General features: G+C 44.1%; 1 protein-coding gene across 2 annotated transcripts in view; it reads right to left on the bottom strand.

Moving 5' to 3' along the window:
- Positions 1-1,320: 1,320 nt before the first annotated feature.
- Positions 1,321-17,206, bottom strand: part of itgbl1 (integrin, beta-like 1) — a 209,054-nt gene continuing 193,168 nt past the window's right edge. For both annotated transcript variants that reach the window (XM_069892397.1, XM_069892396.1), the window contains exon 12: positions 1,321-1,995. In XM_069892397.1, coding sequence (XP_069748498.1) covers positions 1,907-1,995 — 89 coding nt within the window. In that variant the 3' untranslated portion in view covers positions 1,321-1,906. The remainder of the gene's footprint in view (positions 1,996-17,206) is intronic.

The raw sequence follows: 17,206 nt of genomic DNA on the forward strand, positions 1-17,206 counted from the left end.
TGACCCTTATAAATCCCATTTCTTCACCTTCCCTCATCTTAGATTCTCCTACTGTTGGGCACTATCAGCTGCCCCAATAATTGCAATGACAAAGACTTGAGGGTAACGATAGGCTTTATTGCATAGAAGACTAGGGAAGTGCAGGGAAGGAAAAGGTGGCCCGACCTTTATGGCCTGGATCCCAGGGGAGTAGTCCAGGTAAGAGTGTCATCAGGGTGTGGGCCAGCCTGAGCCAATTAGCATACACAATCCATACCATTACACCTACCCTAGGAAACAAACTATCATTATTGGTCTTGTATATATAGATAAATATTTATATATATATATATATATATATATATATATGTCCCTCTTAGTTTTAGAGAAGTCAACAATTTTTAGAGCTATGAAGAAAGAGCAGGAGCATGGATATTTTTTCACAAGCTGGAAGGCTCCACAAGGTTTGACCTCCAACTTATTAATACGTAGTCATGATTCAGAGGTAGAACTGCTGGGTGAGGTCTCCCTCAAGAGGACGAGCACAGAAATTCAGGCTGACACTTCAACTTCTTTGAGAGGGGTGTGGCCTGTCCAATGTGTAGTCAAACCAAGACAAACTCAACAACTGATGGAAATCAAAAAATGTTGGGGCTTGGACATAAAAGCAGATAATGCTGGAAACACTCAGCAGATCAGCCAGTGTCTGTGAGGGAGAAACATAGAGATGTCTCATGAAGGTCGGAGACCTGAAATGTTGACACTGATTCTATCTCCACAGATGCTCCCAGGCCTGCTGAGTATTTTCAGTATAATCTTCTCCTATTTCAGGTCTAAGCTGAACTAAAGATTGACCAATTAATCAATGCTGGAGGCAAGAGATCATTAGGCTAAAATGCCCGTCACCTTAAGGCCATCAGTTAAAAACAGATCATAAATGCAGTGTGTCTTTGCTGTGTATCGGATAGCTGCCTTATCCCCTGTAGCATAAAAATGAGTACACTCCAAAGTTTTTGGTTGCTGGATGAAATGGCTGAAATCCAAGAGTAACATCAGAAAGATGGATTCTAAAAAAGGAACTTGCCACTGAAAGTATGTAATTGTTCTTAATAAATAGAATGTGTTAAAAGAGATTGTCCTTGTAAGATGCATTATTTTGAAATAACCCAAGAAGAGTTTATGCACAATGTTGCATCATTTATGATCCAGCTGGCAACATACTTTTGTCACCTAGTTTTTACAGAGTTACTGTTAATGAGGAAAATTACCTTTTCATCTGCTATTGTGAAGTGAATCAATTTCTTGGAATTGCTTACAAACCAAAGAGGCTCACAAAAGGTGTAAAAGTGCCATTCATTTTATTTCAAAGTGTAAGTAAAGCTTTATAAAGCAGTGCTTAAAGATAGAGAATATTAGGAAGCTCTAAATGTTGCTTGAATTAGCCTCTGTATGAAGCCATGTTTACTGCAATAGTCATTTGTAGACCAATTAAAACTTCCAGCCACTTGTGGGTTTACTGTCAACAGTATTTCCTCCTAATTAACTATTCAGTCATTTAGTCAAATCTGAGGAACATATTGTGTTTGTGACCTCAATTCCTAAGTGTTTGCTTTGCATACAAGGAAACTGTTCACTGCTCTATCTGTAGATTATAAGTTACTGAAGCTAGGCATTAAAATGTGTCACTCCCGATAGTAATATGCTTGTCAGATTCCCGGGCTAATAACTATTTATTATTAAAGGTCAGCTTGCCACTTATGCTGGTGTGTTAATGATGAAACAGTATCTTCTGCTGGTACGTTGCAAGGAACAGTCCTAAAATGGAAGCATTAGCAAGTGAAAATGTTTTTTTTGGTAAGTGCATTTCAAGATATCCATAATCTTCTGTGGTAGTAACTAAGCCACCTGTGGTGTTCCTGATGAACCTTCAGCTCTCTGATCCAATCCAGATCTCACAAGCATTCCCTGTCCATTCAGCCCAGCAGTCACAGATTCCGCAGTTGCACACGCCATTCCCTGCAACGAGACAGCACCAGTGTTGCAATTAAATCACAGAGCAGTGACTCCAAAAGCAGTGTACCGGAAATCCAAAATCCAACAAAGGGAAATGCGGGGTCACAGATGCTGTCTGACCTGATAGGTAATTTGCAGTGTTTCAAATTATGAATTCATTTCATATTTTTTAAAATATCTCCATTTGTGGCTTATTAGCCCTGTATTCACAAAATGTCATGTCATTGAAACCCAGGGAGCAGTAGCAGAGACAATAAGCGATTGAACCAGTAATCCAGAGGACTTGATTGTTATCCAGATACACGTTCAAATCCCATCACAGCAGCTGTGGAAGTTCAACTCTGCTATGTCAAACAAATGACAAATAAAAACAATGTTGGAGTAATTCAGCCATCTGTACCTGGTCTCACTCAAATATAACTCCAGAGACACTGCAAGAGGACGCTTAATGGTTTGCTGAAATAGCCCTTTCAGGATAAGGCAATTAGGGATGGTCTTCCAGCACAAGGAATGCTGGCAAATAGCTTATTCAAGGCTGGAGGAGTACATGCAGGACCTACTGAGGGTTGGCGCAGACCAGGGCATTGTGGGGAAGGACCACCGTATAGGATCCTTCTGCTACTGGGCATTGAAGGGCTGAGACCAAAGGGGAAAACCCCCTCAAACAACAGAGGGAGGAGTACTACAAGGTGCAACAGATGTGGCCAGTACTATTTAACAAATTAGAGAATGAATGTAACAATGTACAGCTATGGAATGTATGACTATTACAGGTTAGGACTTTATTCTCTGGAGCATAGAAGAATGGGGGAGATTTGATAGAAGGATACAAAATTAAGAAGGGTATATATGAATAATGTAAGCAGGCTTTTTCCAGAGGTTGGGTGAGACAAGAACTAGAGGACATGGGTTAAGGGTGAAAGGTGGCCTGTTTCAAGGGAAAATTAGGGGGAACTTCATCACACAGAGAGTGGTGAGAGAGCGCATGGAACGAGCTGCCAGGGAGGTGGTGAAAGCAGGCATGATTTTGACATTTAAGAATTTGAATGGGTACCTGGATGGGAGGGGTGTGGAGGGCTATGGTCTGGGTGCAGGTCAATAGAACGAGGCAGAATAATAGTTTGGCACAGACTGAAGGGCCTTTTTCTGTGCTGCAGTGTTCAATTGACACAAAGGATTCAAAAAGACTTTGCTCAGTTTTTTTTTTGTGTATAGTTTTATTGTGAAAATAATCACGTTGCTCTCCATTGCAGGAAAAATCTTCGCTAGGATTCTACTAAATAGAATAATACCTAGTGTCGCCGAGAATATTCTCCCAGAATCACAGTGCGGCTTTCGCGCAAACAGAGGAACTACTGACATGGTCTTTGCCCTCAGACAGCTCCAAGAAAAGTGCAGAGAACAAAACAAAGGACTCTACATCACCTTTGTTGACCTCACCAAAGCCTTCGACACCGTGAGCAGGAAAGGGCTTTGGCAAATACTAGAGCGCTTCGGATGTCCCCCAAAGTTCCTCAACATGATTATCCAACTGCATGAAAACCAACAAGGTCGGGTCAGATACAGCAATGAGCTCTCTGAACCCTTCTCCATTAACAATGGCGTGAAGCAAGGCTGTGTTCTCGCACCAACCCTCTTTTCAATCTTCTTCAGCATGATGCTGAACCAAGCCATGAAAGACCCCAACAATGAAGACGCTGTTTACATCCGGTACTGCACGGATGGCAGTCTCTTCAATCTGAGTCGCCTGCAAGCTCACACCAAGACACAAGAGAAACTTGTCCGTGAACTACTCTTTGCAGACGATGCCGCTTTAGTTGCCCATTCAGAGCCAGCTCTTCAGCGCTTGACGTCCTGCTTTGCGGAAACTGCCAAAATGTTTGGCCTGGAAGTCAGCCTGAAGAAAACTGAGGTCCTCCATCAGCCAGCTCCCCACCATGACTACCAGCCCCCCCACATCTCCATCGGGCACACAAAACTCAAAACAGTCAACCAGTTTACCTATCTCAGCTGCACCATTTCATCAGATGCAAGGATCGACAATGAGATAGACAACAGACTCGCCAAGGCAAATAGCGCCTTTGGAAGACTACACAAAAGAGTCTGGAAAAACAACCAACTGAAAAACCTCACAAAGATAAGCGTATACAGAGCCGTTGTCATACCCACACTCCTGTTCGGCTCCGAATCATGGGTCCTCTACCGGCACCACCTACGGCTCCTAGAACGCTTCCACCAGCGTTGTTTCCGCTCCATCCTCAACATCCATTGGAGCGCTTTCATCCCTAACGTCGAAGTACTCGAGATGGCAGAGGTCGACAGCATCGAGTCCACGCTGCTGAAGATCCAGCTGCGCTGGATGGGTCACGTCTCCAGAATGGAGGACCATCGCCTTCCCAAGATCGTGTTATATGGCGAGCTCTCCACTGGCCACCATGACAGAGGTGCACCAAAGAAAAGGTACAAGGACTGCCTAAAGAAATCTCTTGGTGCCTGCCATATTGACCACCGCCAGTGGGCTGATAACGCCTCAAACCGTGCATCATGGCGCCTCACAGTTTGGCGGGCAGCAACCTCCTTTGAAGAAGACCGCAGAACCCACCTCACTGACAAAAGGCAAAGGAGGAAAAACCCAACACCTAACCCCAACCAACCAATTTTCCCTCGCAACCGCTGCAACCGTGTCTGCCTGTCCCGCATCGGACTTGTCAGTCACAAACGAGCCTGCAGCTGACGTGGACTTTTTACCCCCTCCATAAATCTTCGTCCGCGAAGCCAAGCCAAAGAAAAAAAAAAGAGTTTCATAGCTGAGAAGATGGCAGCAAATGACAATTGAAGAATGAAAATAAAATGCAGAAATATGATCAAGCCCTTCTACATATTTGGGCTGAGAATTGTATAGGACAGGAACAGTCTCTTCAGCTCCTAATCTAGCCATGATTTTCCACATATGCATATATCCTATCCTTACTGTAAGTAATAGATTTATATCTTGACGAATATGTTTTGCTGTAGGGGGTTGTGCATGAGCACAGGGAGAAGAACTGTGACAGCAAGCTGTAAGCTCGTTTAGCACAACTGATTTACTTTGAAGTTCACGCCGCAGCCTTTAAGGCCCTCAGGAGGGTGCCCCTCAGGTAGCAAAACTCACGTGATGCTGATACGAGTATTTCTGGTCTGTATCAGAAGGGAAGGTCTCGCGACGCCATTTTTGCCACGGCTGCTCCGCTGACCACGCGTGACAAGTGGGACTGGCTCACTGCTGCAAATATGTGTGCTGCCATACAATGCCCCTCCCCCCTCCCAAGAACCGGTGCCGGTGGACTCACTGCACATCATGGGTGAGGTCTTCTGCTTCGCTGGTCAACCCCTATGTGTTAGTGATGGGACCATTACCAGCTGTGACAAGTCTAAGTGTGCTGGTTTGAGGCAGTCCAGGGTGAAAAGTTCCTCTTTGCCCCCAATGTCAAGAGTTAATGTGGAGGTATTCCTCTGAAGTACTTTGTAGGGTCCTCATAGGGACACTGAAGAGGTGGCCTGTGTCAGCCCCTGCAAATGAACACATGGTCACAGGTGTCTAAGCCTGCAGGGTAAGCGGAAGGAGGGTGGCAGTGTCATGATGATGGTGGTGGTGCAAGTGATCCCAATTTATCTCTCAGTCTTTCCAATATAATGATGGTGCCAATGTCCTGCCCTGGTGGTGAAGAGAGGAACTGGCCCAGGACTGCTAGGGGTTCACCATAGACCAACTCTGCTGAGGAGGTTCTCAAGTTGTCCTTTGGCACTATGCCAATACCAAGGAGGACCATTAAGTTCGTCCACCCAGTTTGGCCTCTCCAGCCTTCCCATGAGGGTACCAAATGGAGGGGGGGAGGCCCATGGACTATCGGACTGGTGGACAATACCAAGTTCCTCCTTCTTTGGCGAGGTTGAGCTTGTCGGGAGCCAGACGTCAGGCGTGGGAATGTACTGGTGGCCGTGTGGTGTTGGACACTGAGCTTCGGCATGGTAACAGTGAACTGGGGATCCAATATGGAAGGATAGCTGGCAAGGAGGTGGCTGTATTGGCCATGCAAAATCTCCATAGAGGCAAGCTGGGTGGCTGGCTCATTTAACCTGCCGAAGGGTAGTCTCTGAGTGGACCATTTGTCTGCCCTGGAGATCTACCAGCAGGCAGTGTTCCCGCAAGAAATCTACTCCCAGAAGAGTCTTGTCCACGGATACCAGTGTGAATGATCAATTGAAAGTGGTTTCGCCAAAACCTTTAATGTGCCTCTTGCTAAAACCTTTAATGGTGGTGTTGTTGGCTGTGCACAGGGTGGGGCCGTGAGGTCTTGTGCGTGTCTTGAGCGACGTAAGGGGAACGACGCTTATCTCCAACCCATGTCCACAAGGAATCTGCGGCCTGAGATCCTGTCCCAGACATGGAGTAGGTATTCGGCTGGCCAGCTACCATGGCCACTAACAGTGGCTGGCCCTGTCATTTCCCTGAAATGAATACCGTTGGCAGAACCTGTGTGCTCCTGCACCTCACCGTTGGTGGTAGAAGCACCACTTTGGGTTGGGCTTCTCTGTTCATGGGCGGGCCAGTTCTGGCCCACATGTTAGGCTGGTCTAGAGCACTGGCTTTGTAACGTGGTTGATTGTCCCTGCGGGCTCGCGTTTCGAGTGGTAAAAGATGTCTGCCCGTGCCGCACCTTACGTGGGTCGCTGAAGTCCTCACCAGTCAGCATCAGCTTAATGTCTTTGGGCATTTGCTCAAGTAACGCCTTCTTGAACATGAGGCAGGGCCTGTGTCCCTCTGCCAGGGTAAGCATCTTGTCCATGAGAGCAGATGGTGTTCTGTCCCCTAGGCCATCCAGGTGGAGGAGCCTGGCAGCCCTTTCGTGTCTTGAAAGCCCGCAAGTGTTAATAAGGAAGTTCTTTAGAGCCATGTACTTATCTTCCTCTGGCAGTGCCTGGATGAGGTCATGGACTGATGAGGAGGCCTCCTGGTCCAGCGAGCTGATGACATGGAAGCATTTTGTCAAATCTGAGGTAATCTACTTAATCTGGAATTGGGCCTATGCTTGGTCGAACCAAGTGCAGGGCCTGTTCGTCTAGAAAGTTGGCAGCTTTAACACAATGGTGCCTAGAGCTGCGGGGTCCATTGTGCTGATTCTTCAGAACGTTGAGACTCGTCGGGGTCACCAATGTAAAGGGTTGTGCTTGAGTGCACTGAGAACTGAGACACCAGACTGTTAGCTCGTTTGGCATAACTGATATATTTTGAAGTTCACGCTGGAGCCTTTAAGGCCATCCAGAGCCCGCCATTCGCGTACTGGAATTCATATCATGCTGACATAAGCGTGTATGCGTACCTCTGGTCTGTAGCAGAAGAGAAGGACCCGCAACGCCATCTTTGCCACTGCTACTCAGCTGACAAGCGGGGCTGGTTCGCTGCTGCAAATATATGCGCCTCTACTTTTAACCTGAACATAAGAACTAAGAGTTGGAGTATGCCTGCTCCCCCATTCAGTTGGGTCAGGGCTGATCTGCTTGTAGCCTCCTGTCTGTCCAACTTCCACAGGTGTACTCTGGGAAGTATGCAGCCTGGCTTGGGAATTTGACTGCTTAGGAATGCAGAAGGCTCTGGAAGGTAGCAAACATAACCAGGACCATCATGGGCACTGCAGACATCAATATGAGGCGCTGCCTCAAGAAGAGAGAAAACATCATAAAGGACCCCCAACACTGGTCACAACCTCTTCTCACAGTTACCTTCTGGCAGATGGTATAGAAGCCTGAAAACCAGCACCTTGAGGTTCAAGCACAGTTTTTATCCAACAGCTATCACACTCTTAAACCTCCCCTTGTTACACTAATTGGGAACTTTTGTATATTATATTATATTATATAAAATAATGTCTTTCATGACAGTAAATGTTGATTCTGGTTGTTCTGACACCACAAAAGAGCTGCATGCACTATTATGAGTCACTTTTATTTCTTCCTCTAAGACAACTGTCAATATTTATTAAATCTGTATCTTTTTGCTTTTGACTTTTTTACTCAATGTAATGATTACTGCAGTCTTTTTTTTAATGATGTACCTGTTCAGCTGCAGAATATATGAATTGTACAATATATATGACAATAAACTTATTTTTGTCCAATTTCCTGCCTAACTCCTTGTTTGTCAAAAATGCATCTGCCGTGACCTTTAAAATATTCAGATTGTCCTTCACTCCCCTTTCAGGGAGTGAGTTCCAAAGACCCATATCTCTCTGAAAGGCAATATGTTCCCTTCATTCTGTAGTGGGCACCCTTATTTATAAACACTCAACACCCCTCATGGTCTTCTCTATTTCAATCAACTCCCCTCTCACTATCCAACTGATTCATGCTTAGCCTGTATAACTATCTCCCATTAGACAACCAACTCATTCCATGTATTAATCCTGTAAAGTTTCTCTGAACTGTGTCTAATACATTAACGTTCCTCCTTAATCAACTGTCACCTCTCACCCGTGAACTCTCTGTCCTCATCTCCAGAAAAAAACTATCCACAGACATCTATTACGAAGCCACAACTCTCACAGCTCGTTGAACAAGAAAATATGCAGGTGCTGGAGGTAAGTGCAAAACACAAATGTCAGCAGGTCACGCAGCATCCATTAGAGGTAAAAGGTAACCAACATTTCAGGCCTGAGCCCTTTGTCATGTCTAAACAAAAGCAGGCAGGTGCCTGAATAAAATGGTGTGGGGAGGGAGGAAGGAGAAGGGAGAGGAGCACAGACTAACAGGTAAGAGGTAATAGGTGGATACAGATGGGAGGGTAGAAAAAAAAGCGGAAAAGTGATGGGGAATAGATCTCTGATAGGAGAAGCAAGGCAAGGGGGTGGGGAGCTAGAGGAAAGAAGATGGAGGAACAGGGAAGAAAGAGAGAGACTCAGGGGAGAGGGCTAGCCGAAATTAAAGAAATTGATGTCACCTGGTTGGAGAATGCCCAGACAGAATATAAGGTGTTGTTCCTCCAATTTTCAGGTAGCCTTGGTTTGGCAGTGCCCGAGACCATAGACAGATAGTGAATGTGGAATTGAAATGGTTGTCCACTGGGGGGTTCTTGGTGTTGCAGCAGACAGAGCGAAGATGCTAAAGGAAATGATCTCCCAGTCTGTGTCCCGTCTCTCTGATGTGAGGACACAGCGGGAACAATTGATGAGCTCTGCAGATTCACAAGTGAAGTGTTATTTCACTTGGAAGGACTGTTTGGGGGGGGGCATATGGCGGTGAGAGGGGAGGTGTAGAAGCAAGTGCAGCATTTCTATTCAACAAAATTATCTCACAGCCTGCATCCAGTTTCACAGCTACCTGGATTTTTCCTTTTCCCACCCTGTCTCCTGTAAGGATACCATTCCTTTTCCCCAATTCCACCACCTCCATCACCTCCCCTCCAGGACATCAATCCAGGACCTCTTTAACAAAAGTGAATTCCCCTTCACCGTCATTGATAAGGTCCATACCAATATTTCTTCCATTTTTTTGTACTGCTGGCTTCACCCCACATCCCCCCAGGCAGATCCTCTGGTCCTCACTTTCCATCCCATCAGCCTCTGACAATTCCCACTGCCAGCCACATCTTCCTCTCCCCATCCCTTTTCACTTTTCACAGGGACAAATCTCTCTCCAACACCCCCCTGGTCTGCTCTTTCCTCCCCACCTACCCTTACATCCCCCTTAGTCCCTTCCCGCCAAAACCATAAAAAGTGCAAAACTTGTCCTTACATCTCCCCACCTCAACTCCATCCAGGGACACAAACAGATCTTCCACGTGAGGCAGAGCTTTACCTGCATATTGTCCAACCTGATCTATTGCATTCCTCTACATCGATGAAACCAAACATAGATTAGGTGACCACTTCATTGTACACCTATGCTCTGTGTGTGGGTCTCGAGCCCCCATCCATTCCTACAGTGACATGGTTGTCCTCTGCCTCATCCATTCCAGGGCGAGGCTAAACATAAACTTGAGGAAAAAACATTGTATTCCTCCTGGACAGTCAAATTTAATGGCATGAACATTCTGATTTTTCTTATTTTTGGTAGCCTCCACCCCATCTGATTCAACTGTTCCTATCTCTACATACTCCTGCACATAATTATATTTCTCTTCTTTCTAACTTGCCCTCCCCCTCCCCCCATTCCTAATAGTCTCTCCTTCGACTTGTCTCTCCACCTCTCACACCTTCTGCCTCAGGGCCCTGCCTCATCTTTTATAATATCACCCTCTTCCCTCTAGTCTTGATAAAGGGTCCAGGGTCGAAACATTGACTGACCATTTCTACCCATAGATACTGCCTGACCCACTGAGATCTTCCAGCAATTCTTTGTCTGCTCAAGATTCCAGCATCTGCAGATTTTCTTGTTTCACTGCACACCGTACGTCAGATGTAGTCTTGCCAATGCCCTCTATAGTTGGAAAATCACCTCCCTACTTTGGTATTCAATTCCCCTTGCAATGAACAGCAACATTCTGTTAGTTTCCTAATTACTAGCTGTCCCTGCACACTTAACCTTTTGTGAATCATGCATTAGAATATGTACATTTCTCTGTGGATCACACCTCTATAATTGCTCATGCTTCGATAACATGCTTTCCAAAACTTTTCTGCCAGAATAGACAGATATAGTCTTGACAAAAAAGGGGGTGAGTGCTTATTACAGGTAGTCAGGAAGGTGAGGTTGAAGCTATGATCAGGAGATTCACGATTTTGTACTCTGACAGAATTTTTCCCGACCGCTTGAATCTCCTTTTAGCCTGCTATAGCCTCTTTATGCACTCTTTGAAATTCCCTTTTCCATTTATCATCAGGTCATCAACAAACTTGGCAACCATGCTTTCAGTGTCATTGATATAATTCTTGCAGAGATGAGGCCCCACTTTCACTCATTACACCTTCCTAATCAGAAAAAGACCCAGTTACACCATCTCCCTGTTTCCAGCGAGCTGGACAATCTACACCCCTATCTGTTCAGACCCACATCATGGGTTTTCCACAATGAGCTTTGGTGCCACTCTCAAATGCCTCCTGAAGATCTAATTGTAGTACACCGCTCTTATCAAAGGTTCCCAACCTAACCTGCACTTTTTATTCATGCTCCCTCACTTCTGCTCATTAAACAATCCCCAGTCCAAGTTACATGCAGTTTAAATACATCATCTTCACTGCTTTCTCCTCACTGATGCTGCCAGTTAAACCCTCGTTAATAAATTTGTCAAACATGGTGGCTTCAATACCATTATTTCCTCAGTGCTGGTCAAGAAGTTAAAAACTCTAGGCCTCTGTACCCCCCTCTGCAACTAGATCCTTGACTTTCTCATTGGAAGACCACGGTCAGTACAAATTGGAAACAACTTCTCCTCCTCACTGATCATCAACACAGGTGCACCCAAGCCCACTGCTCTACTCGTTATACACTCATGTGTGGCCAGGCACAATTCCAATGCCATCTACAAGTTTGCCAATGTCACCACAGTTGTCAGCAGAATCACAAATGGCAATGAGGAAGTGTACAGGAGGGAGATAGATCAGCTCGTTGAATGGTGTAATGACAACAACAACCTTGTGCTCAACATCAGCAAATCCAAGGAGATGATCGTGGACTTCAGGAGAAGGTCAGGGGAACACGACCCACTTTTCATCAAGGGCTCAGTGGTGGAGAGGGTCAAGAACTAAAAATTCCTGGGTATCAACATCTCTGAGGATCTGTCCTGCAGCTTCCACATTGATGCAATCACAAAGAAGGCTCGCCAGCAGCTATACTTTGTGATTTGGTATGTCACCAAAGACTCTCATAAACTTCTACAGGTGTACTGTGGAGAGCATTCTGGCTGGTTCCATCACTGCCTGGTATGGAGGCACCAACTCTCAGGACAAGAATAAACTCCAGAGGGTTGTTAACTCGGCCTGCGACATCACAGGCACCAGATTTCACTCCATTGAGGACATCTAAATGAGGTAGTGTCTTAAAAAAGTATCTCTATCCTCAAAGACCCCCACCATCCAGGCCATGCCCTCTTCACTCTGCTACCATCATGGAAAAGATACAGGATCCTAAAGACGAGCACTCAGTGGCACAAGGACAGTTTCTTCCCCGCTGCCATCAGATTCCTGAATAATCAATGAACCAAAGACAAGGCCTTACTTTTCATGCACTTTTATTGTTCTTATTTTTTTTAAGTAATATTGTAAGATGGTTATAATATGAATGTTTACACTATGACGCTGCCACAAAACACAGAATTTCGTGACTTGTTCATGACAATAAATCCTGATTCTGATTCTAAATCTATGTTGACACTGCTCTATTCTATTATTCATTTCAACGCCCTGTTAGCCCTTCTTTTGTAATAAATTCCAGCATTTCCCAACTTCCGATGTCAAGCCAACTGATTTATACCTCCCTGGGACATTTGTTTAAGTGGTGGGGGTGGGAGGGGAGCTTAAAGATATATCAAGAAAGCTTTTTTACAGGGATGGGTGCCTAGAAGGGACTGCCAAGGGAAGCGGTGGAAGGAAAGAGGATAATAGCATTTAAGAAGCTTCCTGATGATTCACAGATTAGCATACAGGGAATGTTGGTGGTATGTATTATCTGCAAGTGCTGAAGTTTTTAGCTGAAATTTTGGCATCATGTTTGGTGCAGACATTGTGGGCCAAACAGCCTGATCCTGTGCTGTACAACTCTATTTCCTCAGCTAGTCTTCTGAAACAATGCAATTACATTTGCAAACATTTGTGATTTTCTGTGGGAACCATTTTGGAATCTATGGAATTTTGGAAAATGACTGGAATTCAAAACAGTGATCTGGAGTATGTTTGGACGAGTGGAGGCAGACATTTTGTGAGACTGTATGACAACTAGCATTTTAGGACCTGGAATAACGAAGCCAGTGTTTGACTGATCGGGTTTGAATGGGTCAAATTTAGGGCCAGGGCATAGGAAACATATGCTCAGGCTGGCACCAGGGAGATAAAACCTTGCAGTCTTGACAACTCCAGAGATCACCCATTGTGTAAGTAACTTACCCCCACATTGGAAATGTGGAGATTTTATTGGCAACAAGAGAAACAACTAGCCAGCGAAGACTCCTGTTCTCGGGTATCACCTTTTGTATTCTTTGTTTGTTTAGTGGAAAATCAGAGAAAATTCAGTGGGTGTGGGAACAGATTCTTGGTTTTGTCTGGCCTTGCATGCTTGTTGTTAACTGTATTAATGAAGGAATTATTTAAGACAGATTCTCCCTGTAGCAAAGCAATCATTATTGTTGTGGGAACAAAAAACAACACTGGGAATTACAGGCCAGTGAGCCTAACATCTATGGTTGGTAAGTTACCAGAGAGCATTCAGAGGGAGAAGATATGAATGCACTTGGATGCACAAGAGCTGATTAGGGATAGTCAGCATGGTTTTCTATCTGGGAGGTCATGTCTCACAAATCTAATTGAGTTTTTTTGAAGATATGACCAAAAAGGCAGATGAGGGGAGAATTGTAGATTATACATGGATTTCAGTAAAGCATCCAATAAGGTTCTGTACATTAGGTTAGATTGAAGGTTAGATCACATAGGATCTAAGGTGAGGTAGCAAAGTGGATAGAAAATTGGCTTCGTGGTAGAAAGCAGAGGATGATGGTAGAAGGTTGCTTTACAGACTGGAGACTTGTGACTTGTTGCGTGCCTCAGGGTTCAGTGCTGGCTCTCACTGATTTAGATTAAAATGTACATTGAAAGTTTATGGATGACACTAAAGTGTCTGGAATTGTAGATAGCGAAGACGGTTGCCAAACAAGTAGGATTTTGTCTGGTTGGACAGATAGACAGAGGAATGGTTGATGGAATTTAATACACAGAAATGTGAGGTGTTGATTTTGGGAGGTCTAACGTGGGTAGGTCTTACACAGTGATTGGTAGAGATCTGGGGAATGTTGTAGAGCAGAGTGTAGTACAGGTAGATAATACCTTGAAAGTGGAGTCACAGGTGGATAGAATGGTCAAAAAGACTTTTTGCATTTTGCAGATGTAAAAGATGTTGGTGAGGCCCCATTTGAGAATTGTGTTCATTTTTGGTCATTGTGCTACAAGAAAGATGTTGTCAAGCTGGATGGGGTGCAGTGAAGTTGAACAGGATTTTTCCAGGACTCAGAGGCCTGAGCTATAGAGAGAGGTGGAGCAGGCTAGGGCTTTATTCCTTAGAGGGCAGAAAGATGAGGGGTGATCTCTTAAAGGTGTACAAAATCATGAAAGAAATAGATCAGATGAATGCAGAGAATCTTTTGCCAAGAGCAGGAGAATCAGTAGCGAGGACAAAGGTTTATAGTGAGGGGGAGGAGAGATTTAACATGAACCTAAGGGGTACTTTCTACACAGAGGGTGGTGGGTGGATGAAATAGACTGCAAGAGGAGATGGTTGAGATTGGGACCATTGCAATGTTTTAAAAAAAATTGGGCTGCTATATAGATAAGATGGATTTAGAGGGATACGGGCTGAACATAAGCAGGTGGGACTTGTGTGGGTGGGACATTTTGGTCGATGTGGTCATGTTAGTCCAAAGGACCTATTTCCATGCTGTATGAATCTATAACAGCAAATTAAACACAATATCTCTACAGCCACCTCTTTCAAAAACTTGGAATACACTTTATCAGATCTTAGGTTTTTATTGGTTTGCAGGCCCAATAACTTCTCTCATCTTATTAACTTTTACAAATACTAAATTCTTTCAGCTTCTCATTCAATCTGATGTCATCCATTATTTCTGGGAGGGTTTATCGTCTGTCACGAAGTCCAAAATATTTAGAACATAGAATATAGAACATTATAGTACAGTACAGACCCGCCAGCCCACGATGTTGTGCTGACTGATTATATAACCCAAAAATTTTTTTTAAAAACTAAACCAACTCTAGCTCATAACCCTCTATTTTCCTTTAATCCATGTGTCTGTCTCAGAGTCTCTTAAATGCCCCTGTTGATCCAGCCTCCATCATCACCTCTGGCAAGGCATTCCAAGCACTCACTACTCTCTGGATTTTTAAAAAAATCCCTGTTGTCTCTTCTAAACTTTCCTCCCTTCACTTTGTACAGATAGTATTTCTAGTGTTTACTACTCCCACCTTGGGAAAAAGTGCTGACTGTCTAACTTATCTATGCCTCTCATAATCTTGCAGACCTTCTTTAAGTTATCTTTCACCTTTTTCTCTCTGAAGAGAAAAGCCTTAGCTCTGGTCATCTTGCCTCATAATATATATTTTTCAATCCAGGTAACATCCTGGTAAATCTCCTCTGCATCTCTCCATAGCTTCCACATATTTCCTGTAATGACATGACCAGAACTGAACACAATATTCTAACTTTTAGATTTATAGAGTTGCAACATTACCTCATGACTCCTGAACTCAATCCATTGATTAATGAAGCCCACCATACCATAGGCCTTCTTAACTGTCCTGTGCAACAACCTTAAGAGGTCTATAGATTTGGACCTCAAGGTCCCTCTGTTCTTCCACACTGTTAAGTACCCTATCATTAGCCATGTGCAGTACTCTGCCTTCAAGTCTGACCTACCAAAATGCATCACCTCGCATTTACCTGGATTGAACTCCATCTGTCACTTTTCTACTCAACTCCACATTCTGTCTATATCCTGTTATAACCTACGACAGACTTCAACACTATCGAAAACATCTTCAGCCTTCATATGATCTGCAAACTTACTGACCCCATCCCTCTACCTTCTTCATCCAGGACATTTATAAAAATCATAAGAGCATGGGTTCCAGAGCAGATCCCTGCTGAACTCCACTAGTCACTGACCTCCAAGCAGAATACTACCCATCCATTAATACTCTTTGCTTTCTACAGCAAGCCAATTCTGTATCCACACAGTCAAGGTACCATGGATCCCACGCCTCATGACTTTCTGAATGAGTTTCCCATGGGGGACCTTATCAAGTGCATTACTAAAATCAATATACAGTAAATCTCCTGGTAACTGGCACTGATGGTGATTGGGAGATGACAGAGAAGTATATTTTCTGGTTGCTTGAGACTGAGTGATGCTTGATTGGTGAGTTAACGGGGAGGTGCGCCAATTTTAAACTTTCATAATTTTTCCCTCAATTTGTTTTTCCCAGTTGCTTGAGGCTGCTGGTGCTTGAATTCTGGATAACATAGGCTTTACCGTACACCACATCTACTGCTCTACCTTCATTATGCTGTCTTTCTCATCTGGTCCCTGGGACAAGATATACCCCAGGTTACTATAGGAAGAGAGGGAAGACTTCCCTGCCATAACACCATATGATTGAGGAGTAGAAATAGGCTATTCAGTCCATTGTGTCTTCTCCACATTCAAATCATGATTGATGTATTTTTATTTTCAATTCCATTCTCCTATCTTCTCCCCATAACCTTTGGCATCCTTACAAATCTACCCTTGCTTTTAATTTACCCAATGACTTGACCTCCACAGCCGTCTGTGGAAATGGATTGCACAGATTCACCACCCTCTGGCTGAAGAAACATCTCCTCATCTCTGTCCTGAAGGAAAGTTCTTTTATTCTAAGGCTGTGCCCTCTGGTCTGAGATTCTCCCACTACAGGAAACATTGTCTCCAAATCCACTCTATCCAGCCCTTTCAATATTCATTAGTTTTCTTTGAGATCCCCCTCACCCTTCTAAACTCCTGTGATAACATGACCAGAGCCATCAAACACTTTTCACATGTTAACCCTCTCTCATCACCGGATTATTCTCGTAAACCTTCTCTGGACCCTTCCTTAGATATGGGACCCAGAACTGCTCACAATTCTCTCAATGTGGTCTGACCAATGCTATATAAAGCTTCAGCATTATATTCTTGCTTGTATACTCTATTCCCTATTCACCAATGTATTTTCTTCTATCTCAGTGTGTGAAGGACAAACATTAACTTTTGCTGTTTTTTTTCTTTTAATATCGATATGGAAAATTTCAAATCAGTTTTTACTTTTCTTACTTGACTACTCTTGCATTCGAGTTTTTGTTTCGTATTTTTTGACCATAGATGGGAAATTTTAAGAGGGCATCTGACTAGTTAGACAAGTGTGCTTTTCCAACACTAGGTGCTGTCCTTAAAAGTTCCACTTTCATGACTGCAGCACAGAATCAGACCATTTGACCCAACAAG

Source organism: Narcine bancroftii, chromosome 7 (genome assembly GCF_036971445.1).
Source record: "Narcine bancroftii isolate sNarBan1 chromosome 7, sNarBan1.hap1, whole genome shotgun sequence".
Lineage (NCBI taxonomy): Eukaryota > Metazoa > Chordata > Chondrichthyes > Torpediniformes > Narcinidae > Narcine > Narcine bancroftii.